The sequence below is a fragment of the Orcinus orca genome, chromosome 2 (genome assembly GCF_937001465.1).
Source record: "Orcinus orca chromosome 2, mOrcOrc1.1, whole genome shotgun sequence".
Lineage (NCBI taxonomy): Eukaryota > Metazoa > Chordata > Mammalia > Artiodactyla > Delphinidae > Orcinus > Orcinus orca.
Genome location: NC_064560.1, coordinates 124087459 through 124103817, shown reverse-complemented (window position 1 = coordinate 124103817; position 16359 = coordinate 124087459). Strand labels below are relative to the sequence as shown.

The 16359-nt window shown below is 42.2% G+C and overlaps 1 protein-coding gene across 2 annotated transcripts in view; it reads right to left on the bottom strand.

Moving 5' to 3' along the window:
• The window catches only part of RYR3 (ryanodine receptor 3), a 555614-nt gene that overhangs the window by 303484 nt on the left and 235771 nt on the right, over positions 1 to 16359 (bottom strand). For both annotated transcript variants that reach the window (XM_049705467.1, XM_049705468.1), the window contains exons 4-5: positions 5806 to 5880; positions 3418 to 3496 (exon numbers count right to left, since the gene is read on the bottom strand). In XM_049705467.1, coding sequence (XP_049561424.1) covers positions 3418 to 3496; positions 5806 to 5880 — 154 coding nt within the window. The remainder of the gene's footprint in view (positions 1 to 3417; positions 3497 to 5805; positions 5881 to 16359) is intronic.

Genomic DNA, 16359 nt, shown 5'->3' with positions numbered 1-16359 from the left:
AAGTGGACGCCCCCAGAGACGCAGGAATCCAGAACGCGGACGGGGTGGGGCAGGAGATGGATGTTTCCAGTAAGCATAGGACTACGATGTCTCTCTTTTAACTATGTACGGGTATTACTTTGATTTACTTTGGATAAATAAGTATGATCATTTTGATTACGTTTTGATTAAACTTAAAATTTCGTAACAGAAGAGGCTGGCCTCTACATCTGAAGGGGGAAATGACATGTATATATCCATTATGTGCTCTGGACCACTGAGAGGGACCAGGATGAAGGGGTCCTAGAGAGGCACACGGGAGAAGAGAATCCTTGTTCTCTCGCCCTCTCCTGGGAGCAACGTAGTGGTCTAGAGCCCAGGGACAGGGCCAATCCCCAAATCAGTAGGATGTGTACGGGCCAGGTGAAGGTCCTAAAATACCTAATAGTACATTTAGTGGGGATTTTTTTTTCCATTTTTTTCCAATTCTAAACTAATTCTAAAGCTATGTCTAAAACCAAAACAACAACAAAAAACTTTTAAAAGGAGAAAAGAAAGAACCCAATAAGCAAAATCAAGGGCAAAATGGTCACCAGTTCTGTTAGGTCAGTCAAATCATTTATTACCCACTGTGCAGGGGGAAACGTTTCCAGAAGTGTTCGAGAAACTGCTTCCATGCTTCTACTCACATTCTCCTAGAGATTCAACTCAACTACTTGTTTTCAACCCAGAAGAGGTTTCTGAGCCAAAAGTGCATTCACAGAATGACCTGGGTAAAAAACAAGGCTTTTCTGTTGGATCCTGAGTGACTCTCCTCCTGAAGACAGAAGACCCACTCCAGGCCATACTGAACCGTATCTGAGCTGCACGAGCGCTCTCCTCCTCCCCAGCAAACAGCAAGCTGGTCTTCTTCAAGGAGAACGTGAAATGGGTTGGGGGTGAGGGAGGTAAATAAATTATTTTAGGCTCTAGGCTTTCATGAACACCTGGTCAACACCTTCCCCTCTGTCTTTCTGCCAAAGTCAGCTTCTGATCAGCTACCTTGAACTTGGGTTGGTGCACGTGTTTCCTTAATCTGTCAGCAGAATTCACACCACGTCTGATTTTAGGAATTTAGAAAAAAAAAGTGCTAGAAAGAGTAATACTCTCTGCTGCTATTTCCCTCTATTTTTATTGGAGGCTCTAATAATTAAAAAAAAAAAAAGGTTTCCTGAACACACGACTAGAAAGTGGTTATTTCTCAAATTTCTTCCCAATTCTCAAAAAGTCTGAAGTCATTTTACTGGTATAAATAGAATGACCATATATGACTTTTCCACATTCTTAGAGTTATGTGCTCTAAGACTGACAGCTGGTTTATACTTAGAGGTCAACTTACACTCAGAATGTGTGGCACTCCACTCATTTTGTAATTTTCAGCAAAGGTTGACAACACCTTAGAGGAAATTATATTTTAAGAATAACACTCCAGCTGAAAACAAAGCAACCTCAAATCAAATTCAAATATACTCTGATTTCAGGAAGAAAAAAAAAAAAACCCTAAAGAGGCAGGCTCACTCTTCTGCTCTGTACAAAAAGGAGGAGAGGGAGGGGCTCTCGTCAGGCGTTCTGGATGTGACTGTGCACGATGCAGAAACTGCAAATGCACATGGGTTAAACCCTAGATTTTTTTTTTCTAGATATCTGTAAAATCAGACAATCTGGATCATCCCCTTATGAACGGACGTAGTTTCAGCAAGACCATATGGACTTTGTCCTTGTTTGACTACCCAACAATGGAACTCTCTTCCTATTTGGGGGAAAATGTCATGATATTAAAGACTGAGACTTTGAGACTCTTCCTGCAGTGTGACCTAGGCTGTCTGCTCTTCCCTTGCCTTTGTTTCTGCCCATTTTCTAAGGCTGGGGCTCAGCTTCAGAGCAGGTCTACACAATATCCTTCCAGTAAACTCTCATTCTGCTTGCGTTAATGGAATTAGTTTCTGCTGTTTGCAACCAAGAATCCCGATTGGTCCATAAGCCCAACCTCTAAACAGAGCAGAAATTATGTATGTAATGCCCTTGGCAGATAGATTGCCCATGAATATTTCCAGCCACAGGGAACATCCTCCTTCCCGAGGCCAGCTGTTCCTCTACTGGATACTTGCAGATATTACAAAATGGTTTCCTTCTTTGAGACGAAATGGGCCTCTTTTCAACTTCTATCCATTGCTCCACTGGTCTTTGGAATAATCCACAGCAAGTCAGCCCCTTCTTTGATACTATAACTAGAAATATTTGTTGACAATTATCTTCGCCCTCTGTTCTTCATTTCTGGTGTCCAGAGAGAACCTGCATCTTCCTGGTCACCACCTTTCTTAGGATCCATCACTTGACTGTCATTATTTTCGACTGAACTAAAAAAAAAAAAAACAGCCAGTGTTCCCCAAACTATATGATGGTATATGAGGTATAGCACTGGCGGTGGAGGGCAATTAAACAACATTGAATCATATAGTGAGAAATTTCTTTTATTACTTTTAAGCCTTCTGATTCTATCAGAAAGTTTTCACTTCGGAGCTCGTATATCATGAACGCTTTTCTAATATTTGCCAACACCTCTTCAATTATTTAGTGACATGGTTTTCTTTTCTCTATATTTATTTTTAAGGCAAGCAATACCAGTTTTCTACTTATACCAATGATTTTAGTTTAGTCTTATTATAAAATTATAAGTACAAAAGTAAGTAAATGTAAAGAAAAATATAAATAATAATAAAAGTGATGTACAGGAATGGCAAACACCGCGATGGTGGATGTCATTGACTAACATTTGGGAAACACTGCTTTAAAAATAGCTGGTTCACTGCAGAATAAAATGGGACTACTCTTTTTAAAGATTTTTTTTTTTAATGTGGACCATTTTAAAAATCTTTATCGAATTTGTTACAACATTGCTTCTGTTTTATGTTTTGGTTTTTTGGCCACGAGGCACGTGGGATCTTAGGTCCCCAACCAGGGATCGAACTGTACCCCCTGCACTGGAAGTCGAGGTCTTACCAACTGGACTGCCAGGGAAGTCCCAGAACTACTTTTCTGATCTCAACACTATACTTCATTATGTAAACACTTATTATGCTATCTTTGTTTTTTAGCGATTATTCATTACCATTGGTTTCTTTCAGGAATAACTTCTCTACTTACTTTTGGTTCCTAACCCTAAAAATTGTTTTTCTTTGAGACTCTGGCAGACTGTGGTTAAAACATTATGCTTGCCCTCATTCTTAGTTCCTATGTTTTCATTACACATTCTTTTTTTAAATTCTCCAAAGTTTTATCAAACCAGGTTGATATTGACCACTTTGGTTTGGAATCCCAAATGAGTAGCATTCAGTACCCTTCTCAAAAGCCCTTAGCCCAAGACCCCACTGAGCAGCAGACCTAGGTATGTTGACTTACCTGTGGCATGTTCCCGTAGACCTACATCAAAGGCAAGTTTATCTGTCTGGGATCTTGATGTAGTCAAACATGTTAGATACTGTGGAACAAGAGTAGATGCTAGTGAAGTCATACTCTTCTGTCAAATCTTGGCATCTCACCACTAGTTGGCTTCCAGTTGTCAATTTCAACATTGAGCTACTATGAAAAGGGCCTGTTTATCTTGTTCATTGCTACAGTGCTTCTGGGACATATTTTTGTAAAATATTTAAAACCTCAAAGATGTTCTTATCTGATGACCCAGTGATTTAACTCATAGGACTATGAGGAATAAGTTTTGAAATAGAAAAAGGTTGAAATATTAAATATGCTTTTGTTCAAAGATACTCTGAGAAACTTTTAAACTGGGAACAATATAAACAGAACATAAATGGCCAACAATAATGGAAAGGTTGATAAACTTTGGTACTTTATTTTATGGGATATTATGTTACCATGAAGCCTATTTTTCAAGAGTGTGTAACAATATGGAATATACACAAAATAGTGTACTTATATAGTTGCCACGTATGCAAAACTTAAATGCCTAGCACCCAGGCTAAAGGGAATTACACCAAATTGATAACAAGTTGTCTTTGGACAGTGGGAGCGACCGCAACGATGCCCCCATTTCTATTTATTTTCTGTTTTTCAAATTTTCTATGAGCTTTAGAACTTCTCAATTAATGCCTATGTTTTTTTTTTCTGATGATAAAAATACATGTGCATGTAAAAGTTAAAAATTATTTAAAAAAATAACTTAATAAAGGAAAAAAGTACACAGCCTGTTCCCTGCCTCCTTTTATTGACAGGCACAGTGGGTGGTCTTAGAATTAGACTGGGAGGTGGATATGCACTTGGCACAAACTTGCTGAGTTATACTTCTAGTTCACTGCAACAGGAAAATGGAGAATCACTGTATTATACAGTCATCTTCACAGGCTGCATGCTCAATGCTGCTCCTAAAAGGAACTGGCCAGGATAGAGTTCATGTTAACCGTGAGTGGTATTTCTTGGGAGTGAGGGGCAACCAACCTAAGGATGAATAATGTAAACCTTCCTCTCTCTAGCACAATGCTAGCCTGAGTTTTCAAAGCCAGAAGTGTGCTTTTTGAGCTTTTGTTTATTCTATTTAGGTAGAAAAAGAGAGGTATTAGGGTTTTATTTACCCTGTGGATAAGGACCAGATGCTTAAAGATGAATGATCACCTCTCAATTCTAGAGAGTGTCAGGGTGCAAAAGTTTCCCCACTCTCTGTCCCCATCTCCTGCTCAGATAACCTTCGATTTGGTCACTTTTGTTATTTTTCCTTTGGCACGAGGGATTATCACAGACGAATGTTCAGGCTGAAAAGGTCAACTCCTTACCAGTGCTCAGGAAAAAAAAAAAAAAAATGCTGCAATAAATAAATCATTGAAGAGGCAGCTGCTGCTCTCGCTGCCAATTTGATAGTTCAAGCTTTGAGACAAACTTTGCAGCTGCTGCAGGTATAAAATGTGTGAAAATAAAGTCTTGAATTCATGTCACAGTTTTCCACTAGGGCTAGAGAAAGAAATCTTCCTTATACTGATAGCGAGGGCGAATGATACATGTAGGAACTGGGGGTAAAGGTTATTAGAGTTGGTACATATTATACTTGATTGAGATCATGATATTCCTCTTAACACTCCCTGCAAAAGAACTGCAGTATCTGTGTTTAACAAATTATATTTATTTAAAACTTGAAAAAATTTTCAAGTTATAGTGAGTAATCGCCATTTCAGTTAATTCTGGTTCTAGATCCCTGAATAGATCAAAGCCTGACCTGCCTCCTGTGACTGCTTTGCTCATTGTCTGTCTCCCACCTCTGGATTAACATAATACCTTCAAATTCTTCCAGGACTGAAGGCACCAGATACCATCCTATTTCCTTTCGCTAGTAAAAGAGGAGAAATTTCACAAAAAATCCATTTGATTGCTTTTTCTCCTACACTGGTTATGCTCGTATACGTCATATGTGCAAGTCATCAGTTATTCCACGGTTTATTTGATCATCCATTCAACAGATATTTACTGAGCATCTACTATATCCAGGCACTGCACTCGGTCCAGGTAGGTTTAGTTAAATAAATTTAAAACAAGACACGGTCCTTCTCTGGAGTGGGGAGGAAGGTGGTCAGACGTTAAACAAACACAAATATATAAGTGCTCAGTGAGGTAAGTTCCAGGAAGGAAACGCTAAGACAGTAATGTGCTATAGTTACTTCCATTTCAAATGATTCCCGCTGATTACTTAACCTGATCTAGACACTTGCTGGTTTCCTGCCCTTTCTTCCCTCCTCATCTTTCCCCTCCTCCTTGAATGGTGAAAGCGGATCCAGAGATGCTTACCATTCCGCTGAAGGAGTGCCGCAGGAGAATCGCGTGGCCGTACAGCAGGGTCCTGTGGCCACCCCCTTGTGCAGCCTGTGGGGAAGGAGGGCAAGAAATGTCAGCGCCGGCCAGGCACGGCTTCTCTGACGGCAAAGCAGCACAAGAATTCTTGGAAGACAGACTACAAAGAAAAGACCCGTGGAGAAGCTCCCAAGGAATTCATTCTAGAAGCGAGTGGCCAGCCTACAGGCGGGGGGTGGGGGCGGGGCGGAGGGGGGCGGGGCGGAGACTGGTGACCACAGCCATGCAACATCCCTGGGAGAGCGTGTGTGGGGCTTCTTCTTGAAAACAGCCCCTGCCCGGGATCAGCGGAAACCCAGAGCCGTTCTACTAGAGAAGCACGTAAATTAGATCGTTACTGCTTACCTTCCTTTGAAACTTCTCAGAAGCGTTCAGAGTGAGAGAGAGAAACACATGTGATGTAACTACAGCCTAGCGACAAAAAGGCAGCTTGGGGGCAGGCATATGGTCACAGTCTGTGCCTTGTGGTCTTTCCTCTTCAAGGCACTTTTGCCTCCTGCCCACTCACTTAAATGGGTCCTATGTACCCACATTGCAGCAACGAGAGATGGCTCTGAAGTCCAGGGCTTTAAAAGGGCAACCAGTGATGCGAGAATAGATCCTCTAGTTAAGGGTCCGTCTAGGTGCCCTTTCTGTGCCCCACCAGGCAGCTCCACTCTGGCTGTTCACTCAATGGCAGCCCAAGCAGCGGGAGAGGCCCAAGAGGAAGAGACAGCCCAACGTTAAAGCCACCGGTGTCTGCTTCTTACTTTTCCCCTTATCTGATTGGCACCCCGTGATCTGAACTGAATAGCACATGATAGGAGACAAGGCTATTATGTTTCCAGTTATAGGTGAAAAGGTAACATGGAAAACTGAAATCTACAGAAAATTCTAGAATGTTTTGGCATCAACATTTTCAACCTTTTGCCCAAATCTCTCCCTGTCATGTTAACCTGCCCTCAGAGACAAGTCACATTTTTTTGATCACACACCCCTTTTAGGAAGAAATATTTGCGCATAGACCACCATCCCCAAATGTGGACAAAAAGAGAGTTCAAAGCCTGAGATTAAAGTGAATCACAAACAGAAATTCTAACATTTTCCTTCCATATGCCAAGGGCACCTCTTATGCATCATGTATTAGAGCTACATAGCAGCAAGCCCAAGGGCTGGTTCGAGGGTCTGCTTCTCTCCTGTGTCGACCCCTCATCAGGGCCACAGGTGATGAAGGGGAAGCTGGTGGTGGAGAGAAGGCAGAGGTCTAGAGGGTAAGGCCTGAAGTAATTCTATTTCAACTCTATTTGGATTAACAGAATCACCCTGTCAAAGAGATGATTTTTCATGTCATACAAGGAGCCTAAAGAAAAGGAAAAAGATAAATGTGGTATCATGTTAAAAAAAAAAAAAAAGCCGGTAACTATATATAAATGTGGCTGTGCTTTTTTTCCCACAGCTATAGAGATATTTAAACGCTCTCTAGACCTTAATACTACGGAAGGATTAAATGTTCTTCACAATATTTCTGAATTTCTTGAAACCATCTGAACTAACTTTAGTTGCTGTATTTACGAATGTGTCAACAGCTTACATTAAAATCAGTCACACTAAAGAATTTTCATTATCTTGTCAGGCTCACTGACAGTTGTAATATTACAAGTTAATTAATAGCTCACGATGGCTTATGTTGTGGGTTTATGCTCCCAGACTAGTCCTGTGCCTCAAACTGAACTACTCACTAAACTATACTTCCCATTGTTAACCAAGGGTCACACCTTCCTCCAATTCTTCTTTGTTCCTGTCAACTCTGTGAGTAATCGTAGGTAAAGAGTCAGGAGTTGCTGACCCCCAAAGTGACACTAAGGGTCCTGTGCTATCCTTCTTTGGCAATGCTGGAAACATCTCCTGGCTCTCATGTCCTCAATTATGATGCCAACAGAAAAGCAGAGTGACTTAACTACCCCTCTGGGATTGAAGGGAACGACCCATGCCAACTCTTCCCTCCACTAAGATCTCAGATGCGTGTGCACATCAGCTTGTTAATACACGGGCTGCTGGACCCCACTCCACAGTGTCTGCTTTACCAGGCTCGGGGTGGAACCTGAGAACTTGCATTTCTAATAAGTTCCAGGGAAAATGACATTGATTATGCTGCCGGCCCAGAAACCACATTTTGAGGACCAGTGCTTTAAGGAATGATGGCGCTTCCGTGCCAGAAAGGTAACGGAGCTTTTTCTGCAGAAGCTTTTTTTTTTTTTTTTTTTTTTCCGGTACGCGGGCCTCTCACTGTTGTGGCCTCTCCCGTTGCGGAGCACAGGCTCCGGACGCACAGGCTCAGCGGCCATGGCTCACGGGCCCAGCCGCCCTGCAGCATGTGGGATCTTCCCGGACCGGGGCACAAACCCGCGTCCCCTGCATCGGCAGGTGGACTCTCAACCACCGCACCACCAGGGAAGCCCTCTGCAGAAGCTTTGATAATCGTCATCCTGGTGAGAGCTATCATTGGCACACACCATGCTGCAGGTGCTTTACATCCATCATAGTTCATCCTCCTAACTTTTCAAGGTAGGAATCATTTCATCCACTTGGAACGTGAGGAATTTGAAACTCAGAGAGGAAAGGATCTTGCCACAAGTCACACAGCTGGATGTGGTGGTGATGATGGTGGGAACTGAACTCAGAGTTAATTCCAAAACCTGACTCATTTCACTGCACTTTTTACAATATATTCATTTGCCTACTGTGTACAAAACCAGGGTACACAGCACCAGGAAGGATAGGATAGAAAGATACTTCCTCAGCTCCTTAATGAAGGTGAATTGATACAGTTGGAATTAAATGAGCTCTAACCACATGGCAGGCACATAACTACGCTAAGTGCTGCACGGGAATCATCTCATTCTATCTCTTAATGAGTGCTGCGAAGTAACCATGGAATTGCCTCCATTTTACGGAAGCACCAACTGAGGCTGCAAGAAGTAAAGTAAGTTGCTCAAAGTCATACAGGTTCCAAGGGCAAAGCTGGGATTTAACAAAAGACAAGGGATTTAACCAGATCCTCTATTGTCTCCCTCTCTGTATCTGGCAGGAGACAAGGCTTGTGTATAAAAAACCATGTTACAAATAGAAATGACATCCCTGTTCAAAGAGGTGAAGACAAACAGCATTGGAATAGACCAGGAGGGTAACGAGGGTGTTAAGGAATTGCTTTATCAAAAAGGTAGACAGTAACATTCTAGTAGGACTGTTGATGTGTAATGATAATTAAAAAAAAAAAAAAAAGAGGAACCCATATAGGCAAAGCTCTGGAGGTGGGAGTATGAAGTACACGTGGGGACTGGTGGACGATTCACTGGTTAGCGTTGGGTTTGATGAAAGGGAACAGCTGGAAATGAGTTAGGACGCAGGCACAGGCCTGTCAGATTAGGGAGGGCCACACCTGACCGTTCCACAGCTAATGGGACACTGGTAGAGGTTGTTTTTTTTTTTAATCTTGTAAATGTTTTGTTTTCTTTTTCTTTCTTTTTTTTTAACATCGTTATTGGAGTATAATTGCTTTACAATGGTGTGTTAGTTTCTGCTTTATAACAAAGTGAATCAGCTATACATACACATATATCCCCATATCTCCTCCCTCTTGCGTCTCCCTCCCTCCCACCCTCCCTATCCCACCCCTCCAGGCGGTCACAAAGCACCGAGCTGATCTCCCTGTGCTATGTGGAGAATGTCACAATCAAAACTGTCCCTTAGGAAGGTAACCCTGACTACAGAATGGTAAAAGAACTGAAGGCATCAAACCCTAAGGACAGAAAAGATCATTCTCTCATTCAGTTTCCAGGACAACCTCAGGAGAGGAGGTAGACCAAAAATCTTGGCGTCATCCTTTACTCCATCCTCCCTCTCTCACTCCACAGTCCATCCAAAGCACCTTCGGTGCCACCTTCAAAATGTATTCTCTATCCGACTATTCAGTGTCCCACTGCTACCAGTCTGGTCCAACCTACTGGCCTGTCTCACCCTGACTATAACACCTCCTAACTGTGCTCCCTGCTGCACCCGCCCCGTTTACAGTCTGAGCTAACACAGCAGTCAGAGCCATCTGTTTAAGACTGTCAATCACCGCACGTTAATTGTCTTGCTCAGAACCCTTTCACACTTAGAAATATGGACGTCCTCACCATGGCTTCTAAGGCCCTGCATCAGGAATTGGCAAATTTTCCCTATAAAAGACCAGACAGTAAATAACTGGGGCTTTGCAGGACACATATGTCATGGAGTCTTCTTTTTTAAACAACTTTTTCAAAAATTAAAAGCCATTTTTACCTAGAGGGCTGTACATACACATGCACAGGCTGGATTTGGCCTGCTGTTGCGATCCCTCCCTACTCGATCTGGTTCCCTCCACCTATCTGACCTCATCACCTGCCAGCAGGAGGGTCTCCACCACTCCCTCTGCTCCAGCCCCATGGCCCTGCCTCTATTCTTCAGACAAGCAATCTCCTACTACAGGGTCTTTGCACATATGCTTCCCTCTGCCCGGAATGCTCTTCCTTCAATATTCTCATGGCTCATTTCCATCCTTATTCATCTCTGTGTTCAGATATCTTATTAGAGAAGTCTTCTCTGATCATCTCTTCTAAAAGAACAATCCCCCTTACGTGATCATATTTTTTCTGCTTTATTATTTCTCATGGCATTTATTAGCTGATATATTGTTTTTGACATGTATCTCCCCTCCCTCCCTCCCCCTAGGACATAAGCTCCATGAGTCTTTGGTGTGTTCTCTGCCACATCAACATCACTTTTACCAGGGCCTGACAAACACGAGGCACTCATCTTCATATTTCATCTTCCTATTTCCCGAACAAATGAATAATAATTGGATGAGACAGTCCTTTTGTCTGCCTTATACAAATGGAAAAAGAGAAGCTTTCCTATGGTCAGCTTGTAAGCCGCGAGCTTGGATTTCAACTTGGGTCTAACGACAGATGCTACCAACTCTTTTCACTATTTGATGCTAATTCTAGATAACATTCCAGGAGGTGATATGCTACATAGAAGACTTCACGGGTCTGTTCCCAAGCGGGATCCAGACCTCAAGACTGTGAGACTTTATTGGGATGGCAGTTCTGTCCCTGCTGGGAGTGACCTTGGCTATCATCATTGGCAGAATGAGGATAGATGGTACCACCTCGTGGGATGGGAGTGCAGCAGGGGGTGAAGCCAGCAAAAGCATCCTGATGCCATGTCCTGAGGAAAAATGTTCCACTAGATCATTAATTCAATCATCTCGTCTGTGATTTCAAAAGTGATTCTGTCACTGACATTTCTTTAGGAGGTTCCCAGAGGACACTGTCACCCAGTAAGATAATCCCAATATGGCAACAAAGGAGAGGGGAACTCTGCTTCTCTCCAGCCATACATAAATGTTTCAAGACTGTCAGATCTCTAAGCCACCTCTTTTATAATCTGGAACCCCAGATTCCACTTTGGGGGTCCCAGGATCTGGAAAGACTCCTTGTGGATCTAACATAAACTGTGAAAGCTTGGGGGGCTACCTTCCTGGAGGGCTTGCAGGGCACGACATCACTTCCTGGGTGTGGATGTGTGTACTTTCATTTTCTTTTCCTCCCCCACTCCCTTCCCTCCCACTCTTTCAGGCTATCAGAGAAAGAAAGGAGCCTTGCTAGAAGGTCACAGAGCAATGTTTCCTCCAACACGCTGGAGACCCTTTACATCGCCCAGGAGGTTTCCTTTGACACAAGCGACAACTAATAACAATGCTGCCATACAGGTAAAAAGCAGTAACACTTAATAGCAGAAGCAAAAACAAGTAACCTAGTATTTTCAGTTAGAAAACGTAACGAAAGTTTCTATTCATAATTGCTACAAGATATTAAAAATTTTAGGAATTTACCTAAATGTTGAGCTAAACCTTCAAAATGAAACCACAAACTTTTGCTCTATAAAACAAAATTTGATTTGGTGAAATGGAAATGTGTACTTTGTTACAGAATGAAAATACTAGTATTTGTTAATGCTCATTCTCCTAAATTTAACTTACAGTCTTAATGTACTTTTAATGAAAATTCCAGTAGGGTATTTAGGCATTCAACAAGATCACTCTACAGTTAATCTGCAAGCATAAACATTAAGAAATTTATTCTGAAAAGGAACCAAGTTTCAGAAAATGTTACAAAGCAAAATTCATTCATTCATTCTGGTAATGGTTCAAAGGAAGAACGTAGCACAATACAGACAGCCCATAAACAAATCTGAAATGCAGCATATGATAAAGCAGATTCTTAGTACAATGCGGGGACGGCAGGATTATTAAGCAAATGTCCCTTTGTTTGATACGTGGAGAGCAAAATAGAAAAGTATTCCGTAAGATCTACAGGAAATGTAAAAGATAGATTATGGATGGGTAACAGAGTTAAATAATTTATTTTAAAATTAAACTCTAAGACAACTAGCATGTAATAGATAGTCCACATTCTTTTACGGAGCTAATACTTATCTATGCTCTGAAGCAACAGATAAATTCAAAGGAAATAAAAAGACAGGATTTTCCCAAGATTTCTCAACTTCAGAACAATGGAAACGTCGACATTTAATAGACTACAGGAATTCTTTGTATCACTTTGACAAAAGGATTAACATCTCATTGAAATGTAAGAAAAAATCATCAAATAAAGAAATGGGCAAAGGATATGAATAAATGATTCATATCAGGAATAAAATTAAAACATATGGCAGAGATTTTATCTCTTCTAGTAATGAAAGGAATGACAAAGCAACTTTGATGTATCATTTTTCATCAACTAAATTTTCAAAAATGGGGAAAAAGCCTTAATGCCGTCAGAGTCGCAGTTTAGCTGGTGCTACCCTGTAAGGTGGCACTGAATACAACTCTTTTGAAAAGCAAGATGGTAGTATATAAAAAGAGCCATAAAGGAGTCAGTAAACTTTGCTGTAGTAATCCTACTTCTGGGAGTAATTCAAAAAAAGCAAAACGTTTGCACACTGTTGTGAAAAGAGCGTCATAATGGGGCAAACAAAGAACCCGGAAAGGACTTGACTATCCAAAAGAAAAATATTGTCTAGTAAAACATGGGGCTTCTTCAGGATGTTCTACCCTGCAACCATGAAAGGAGACAATTTACAGAGGCTACTGGAAACACAGAAAATGGTTATGATAGACCATTGTGAAAAAGGCAGAATGCAAAATGCCTTCTACTATTACATATATATATATATATATATATATATGAAAGAATGATAAGGAAACCTATAAAAATGAAATAGCCATTTGGGTGGTTGCAGAACCACTGGACTTTCCTTTTCCAAATTTTTCTTTAGCACTACTACCACGTGATCATTTCAGTAAAACGTCCGTGTGCCCGGGATGCAACACCGTGCTGCATGTGTTTAAAACAATGGAGGGCTACAAAAGTGTTCTGTCTCTTCGTTAAAACTTCAGTTGCTCGAGGTGTGATCTATTTGCCAGAATCCTCTGTAAATGACTTCACCTGTCTGAAAGGTGGCTGGCAAGGCATACCTAGCATGCTTGCAGTTAGGCAGTGATTCCAGAGTCTAGCCCTACCCTGGTGTTGGATAGAAAGCCCAGAGAGGCAGGCTTTATCCAAGACACCTCTGTCCTCCCCTGAGTTCCCTCAGGCCTACCCCAGACTCCACAGGGAAAAGCTCTTGCCCAGGGAGTCACTCTCACTTGGATCTCAAACATCCTGGCTCTTCTGACAGCCCTTAGTGGATCCTTCACCTTGGATCCCACCCTTGTCCCTAGAGACATGGTTTCTACACTACTCCGTGCTTCCCAAGGCTGCCCCCACCAGCCATCAGATTCCAGGTCTACCTCCCCCAACTGCTACAAGCCATCACACCGTTCTGGCCAAATTCCCAAGACTCCGCTCAGGCACCCCACTGTTCTAGGAGGGGTTGACAGAACCGCATAATCAGTGGGACAGATGGGACTCCCCAGCTCAAATGGCACGACTGCTGGGGCACTTTCCAACCAGGTCTTGGATTGGAAATTCCTGGGAACAGAGATAATTTTCCCTCTTTAATGACAGTTAAAGTAGCATACTGGAATTTACAAAGTCCAGGGGTGGGAAGGCACATGTACAGATTAGTATGACTGGTGATTTGGAGTCAGAGTCAGGGAATTAGACAATAGCAATTCCATAAGCGCTTTCTAGCCATCCTAACTCCCTCACTATGTGTGAAATCCTGAAAAAGCCAATACAGGAAACTAAACTCTTTTCTTCACCACCTTCTCTGGATCAGATACCCTACTCTTCAGCTAGGTAATTGCCAAGTCCAGCTTTTGGTCCCCCACTTTGGGATATAAAGACACTATAAGAAGTCTAAGGTATCATTCTTACAGTTTGACACCTTGATTTTTCACTCATAAAAGGATGATTAATATGGATCTAAAACTCTTAGTCAAAGATTTCTGAGCCATTGGCTATACAGAAAGCAACAGTATCAGGATGGAGTCCCCTAACGAGGTTTCCTCTATAAGAAACACTTCAAGTGAGTCTGGGCCAACTCGACCACAACAGTGCAGGCCCTTAAGGTAAACACACACGAAAGGAGGACACATTCTTAGCATCCTTCATGGGTCTCTTGGGATACTGTTAAAAACCGAAGTCATGAAATAGAATTTTAATGAAGTTCAGAAAAGAGGAAGTGCACGTCTGATAGCCCACTTCCCCACGTTCAGTGATCACGACAGTCTGCCCAGTTGCCCTACTGACAAGACGGACCCACGATTCACAAGCTGCAGGCACAGTACAACCCCAAAGAGAAAAGGTTAAAGCTGGTCTGCAGAGGGCCTATGGCAGAACTTGACCTCCCAGCAAGGTCAGCAGGGTGGCCGTGACTCAAGGAGCCCGACCTCCCATGCCCTCAGTACTGCTCGCTCACCATCACTGCATATCCCAGGGCCCAAGAACAGAGTGATCAAAAAGCTGTGCACAAAGGCAGGCTAGTCTCTTTTCTTTCTTTCACTTCTTAAATAGAGAAAACACAGGCAAAACCCAAACAATCCATCCCCCGACCATCGAGCACGGAATGCCAAATTTACCATTTCCATAGTTTATCATTCATTGAATTCAGCCAACCCAACCTCCTGGAAGCACCTAGAATTCTCCTTCCTGGGTGAGAACATTTTGGCAATCTCATTTTTGTTCAAGTCATTAATTTCATAGCCACATGGAAGTAGTTCAGGACAAAAGGATGAAAGGCCAGAGCCTTATGTGAGAAAACGTAAGCTCTGGGTCATGAGCCTTATCTGTAACAAGAACCTGCACTGCAAGGAGGTATTTTCTTCCAGGAAAGTGTCTACACGGCTTCTCTTTTGCACAGATGTGGCCGAAGGGGTGAGGAAAATCAGAGAGATGGCTCAGATGACTTAGGGATCGCAGAGGAGCTGTTGTTATGACCCCCAGTTCATTATTTCCTGTGAGCACTTCAAGTCATGAGAAGGAAGAGCCTGTGGATGGTGCAGATTTGAGCCCTGAATGCACGACTAAAGGCAGCTGAGGAATCTCCTGCCTTTCAAGTCTTTAAAAATAAAGGTCTCGGCTCTTTGAGAATGGTGGACACATGCAACCATGTTCCCATCCCAACCCACGATGTTTGGGGAACAAATTAAATGACTTTTGGAGGTTCCCACTCGGGCTGGGATTTTACAAATGCTGATTCTGAAACAGGAGGATAAGCATTCTCCATTGAGGGGGAAAATGGTGGCCATTGGGACGCCTCCAAATTGAGCACGGGGTCATTCTAGTTGCACCTGTGCTTCTCTTTGCAGGTAGACACCACAGGGAAACCAGACAGCCAGGATGGCAGCTCGAACATATTTCCTATTATGGTATCTTTTAAAGGAGCAAATTGACAGGACATATTTGTCAGGGTATTAAAGACATTTAGATTGATGACCTTTGAAAGAGGTGAAGCAATATTTTCTTCTCTGAATTAAATTTCCCCCTTTCTCCTATAGCTGACTAACAAATTTCTAAGAATCTGACATTGCCAAGTTCATTCTCTAAATAAAAGGACCCTGTCAGCCAGATTTGTTTTCCAGGCACTGCTCTAGTTTTTATTTGAACCATACATCCTCATCATTCATCAGGCCTCTGATGGGATGGTGGACGAGTGGCCACATAGGGTCAAGACTAAGAACTCTGCTCAACCATTTCCTTTCACCCAAGGCATCGTACAACAAATATTTCCTACAAACAGTTTAACATCTAAAAGGTCAGATTACCTGGACATGAAAAATCAAATACTGTCTTTATCTACTATGTCTCTAGGAAAAAAAACACATCACCATTCATCCTGGGAATTAACAAAATAGGCGTAAGTTTTTATCATAAAACCACTATTGAGTCCGACTGTGTGCAAACAAACACCTCTACTCATGTGGGCTATAAGGAAGAAAATGAACCCAAATATATCTTGTTGTTTGATCTCTCTCTCTCTCCT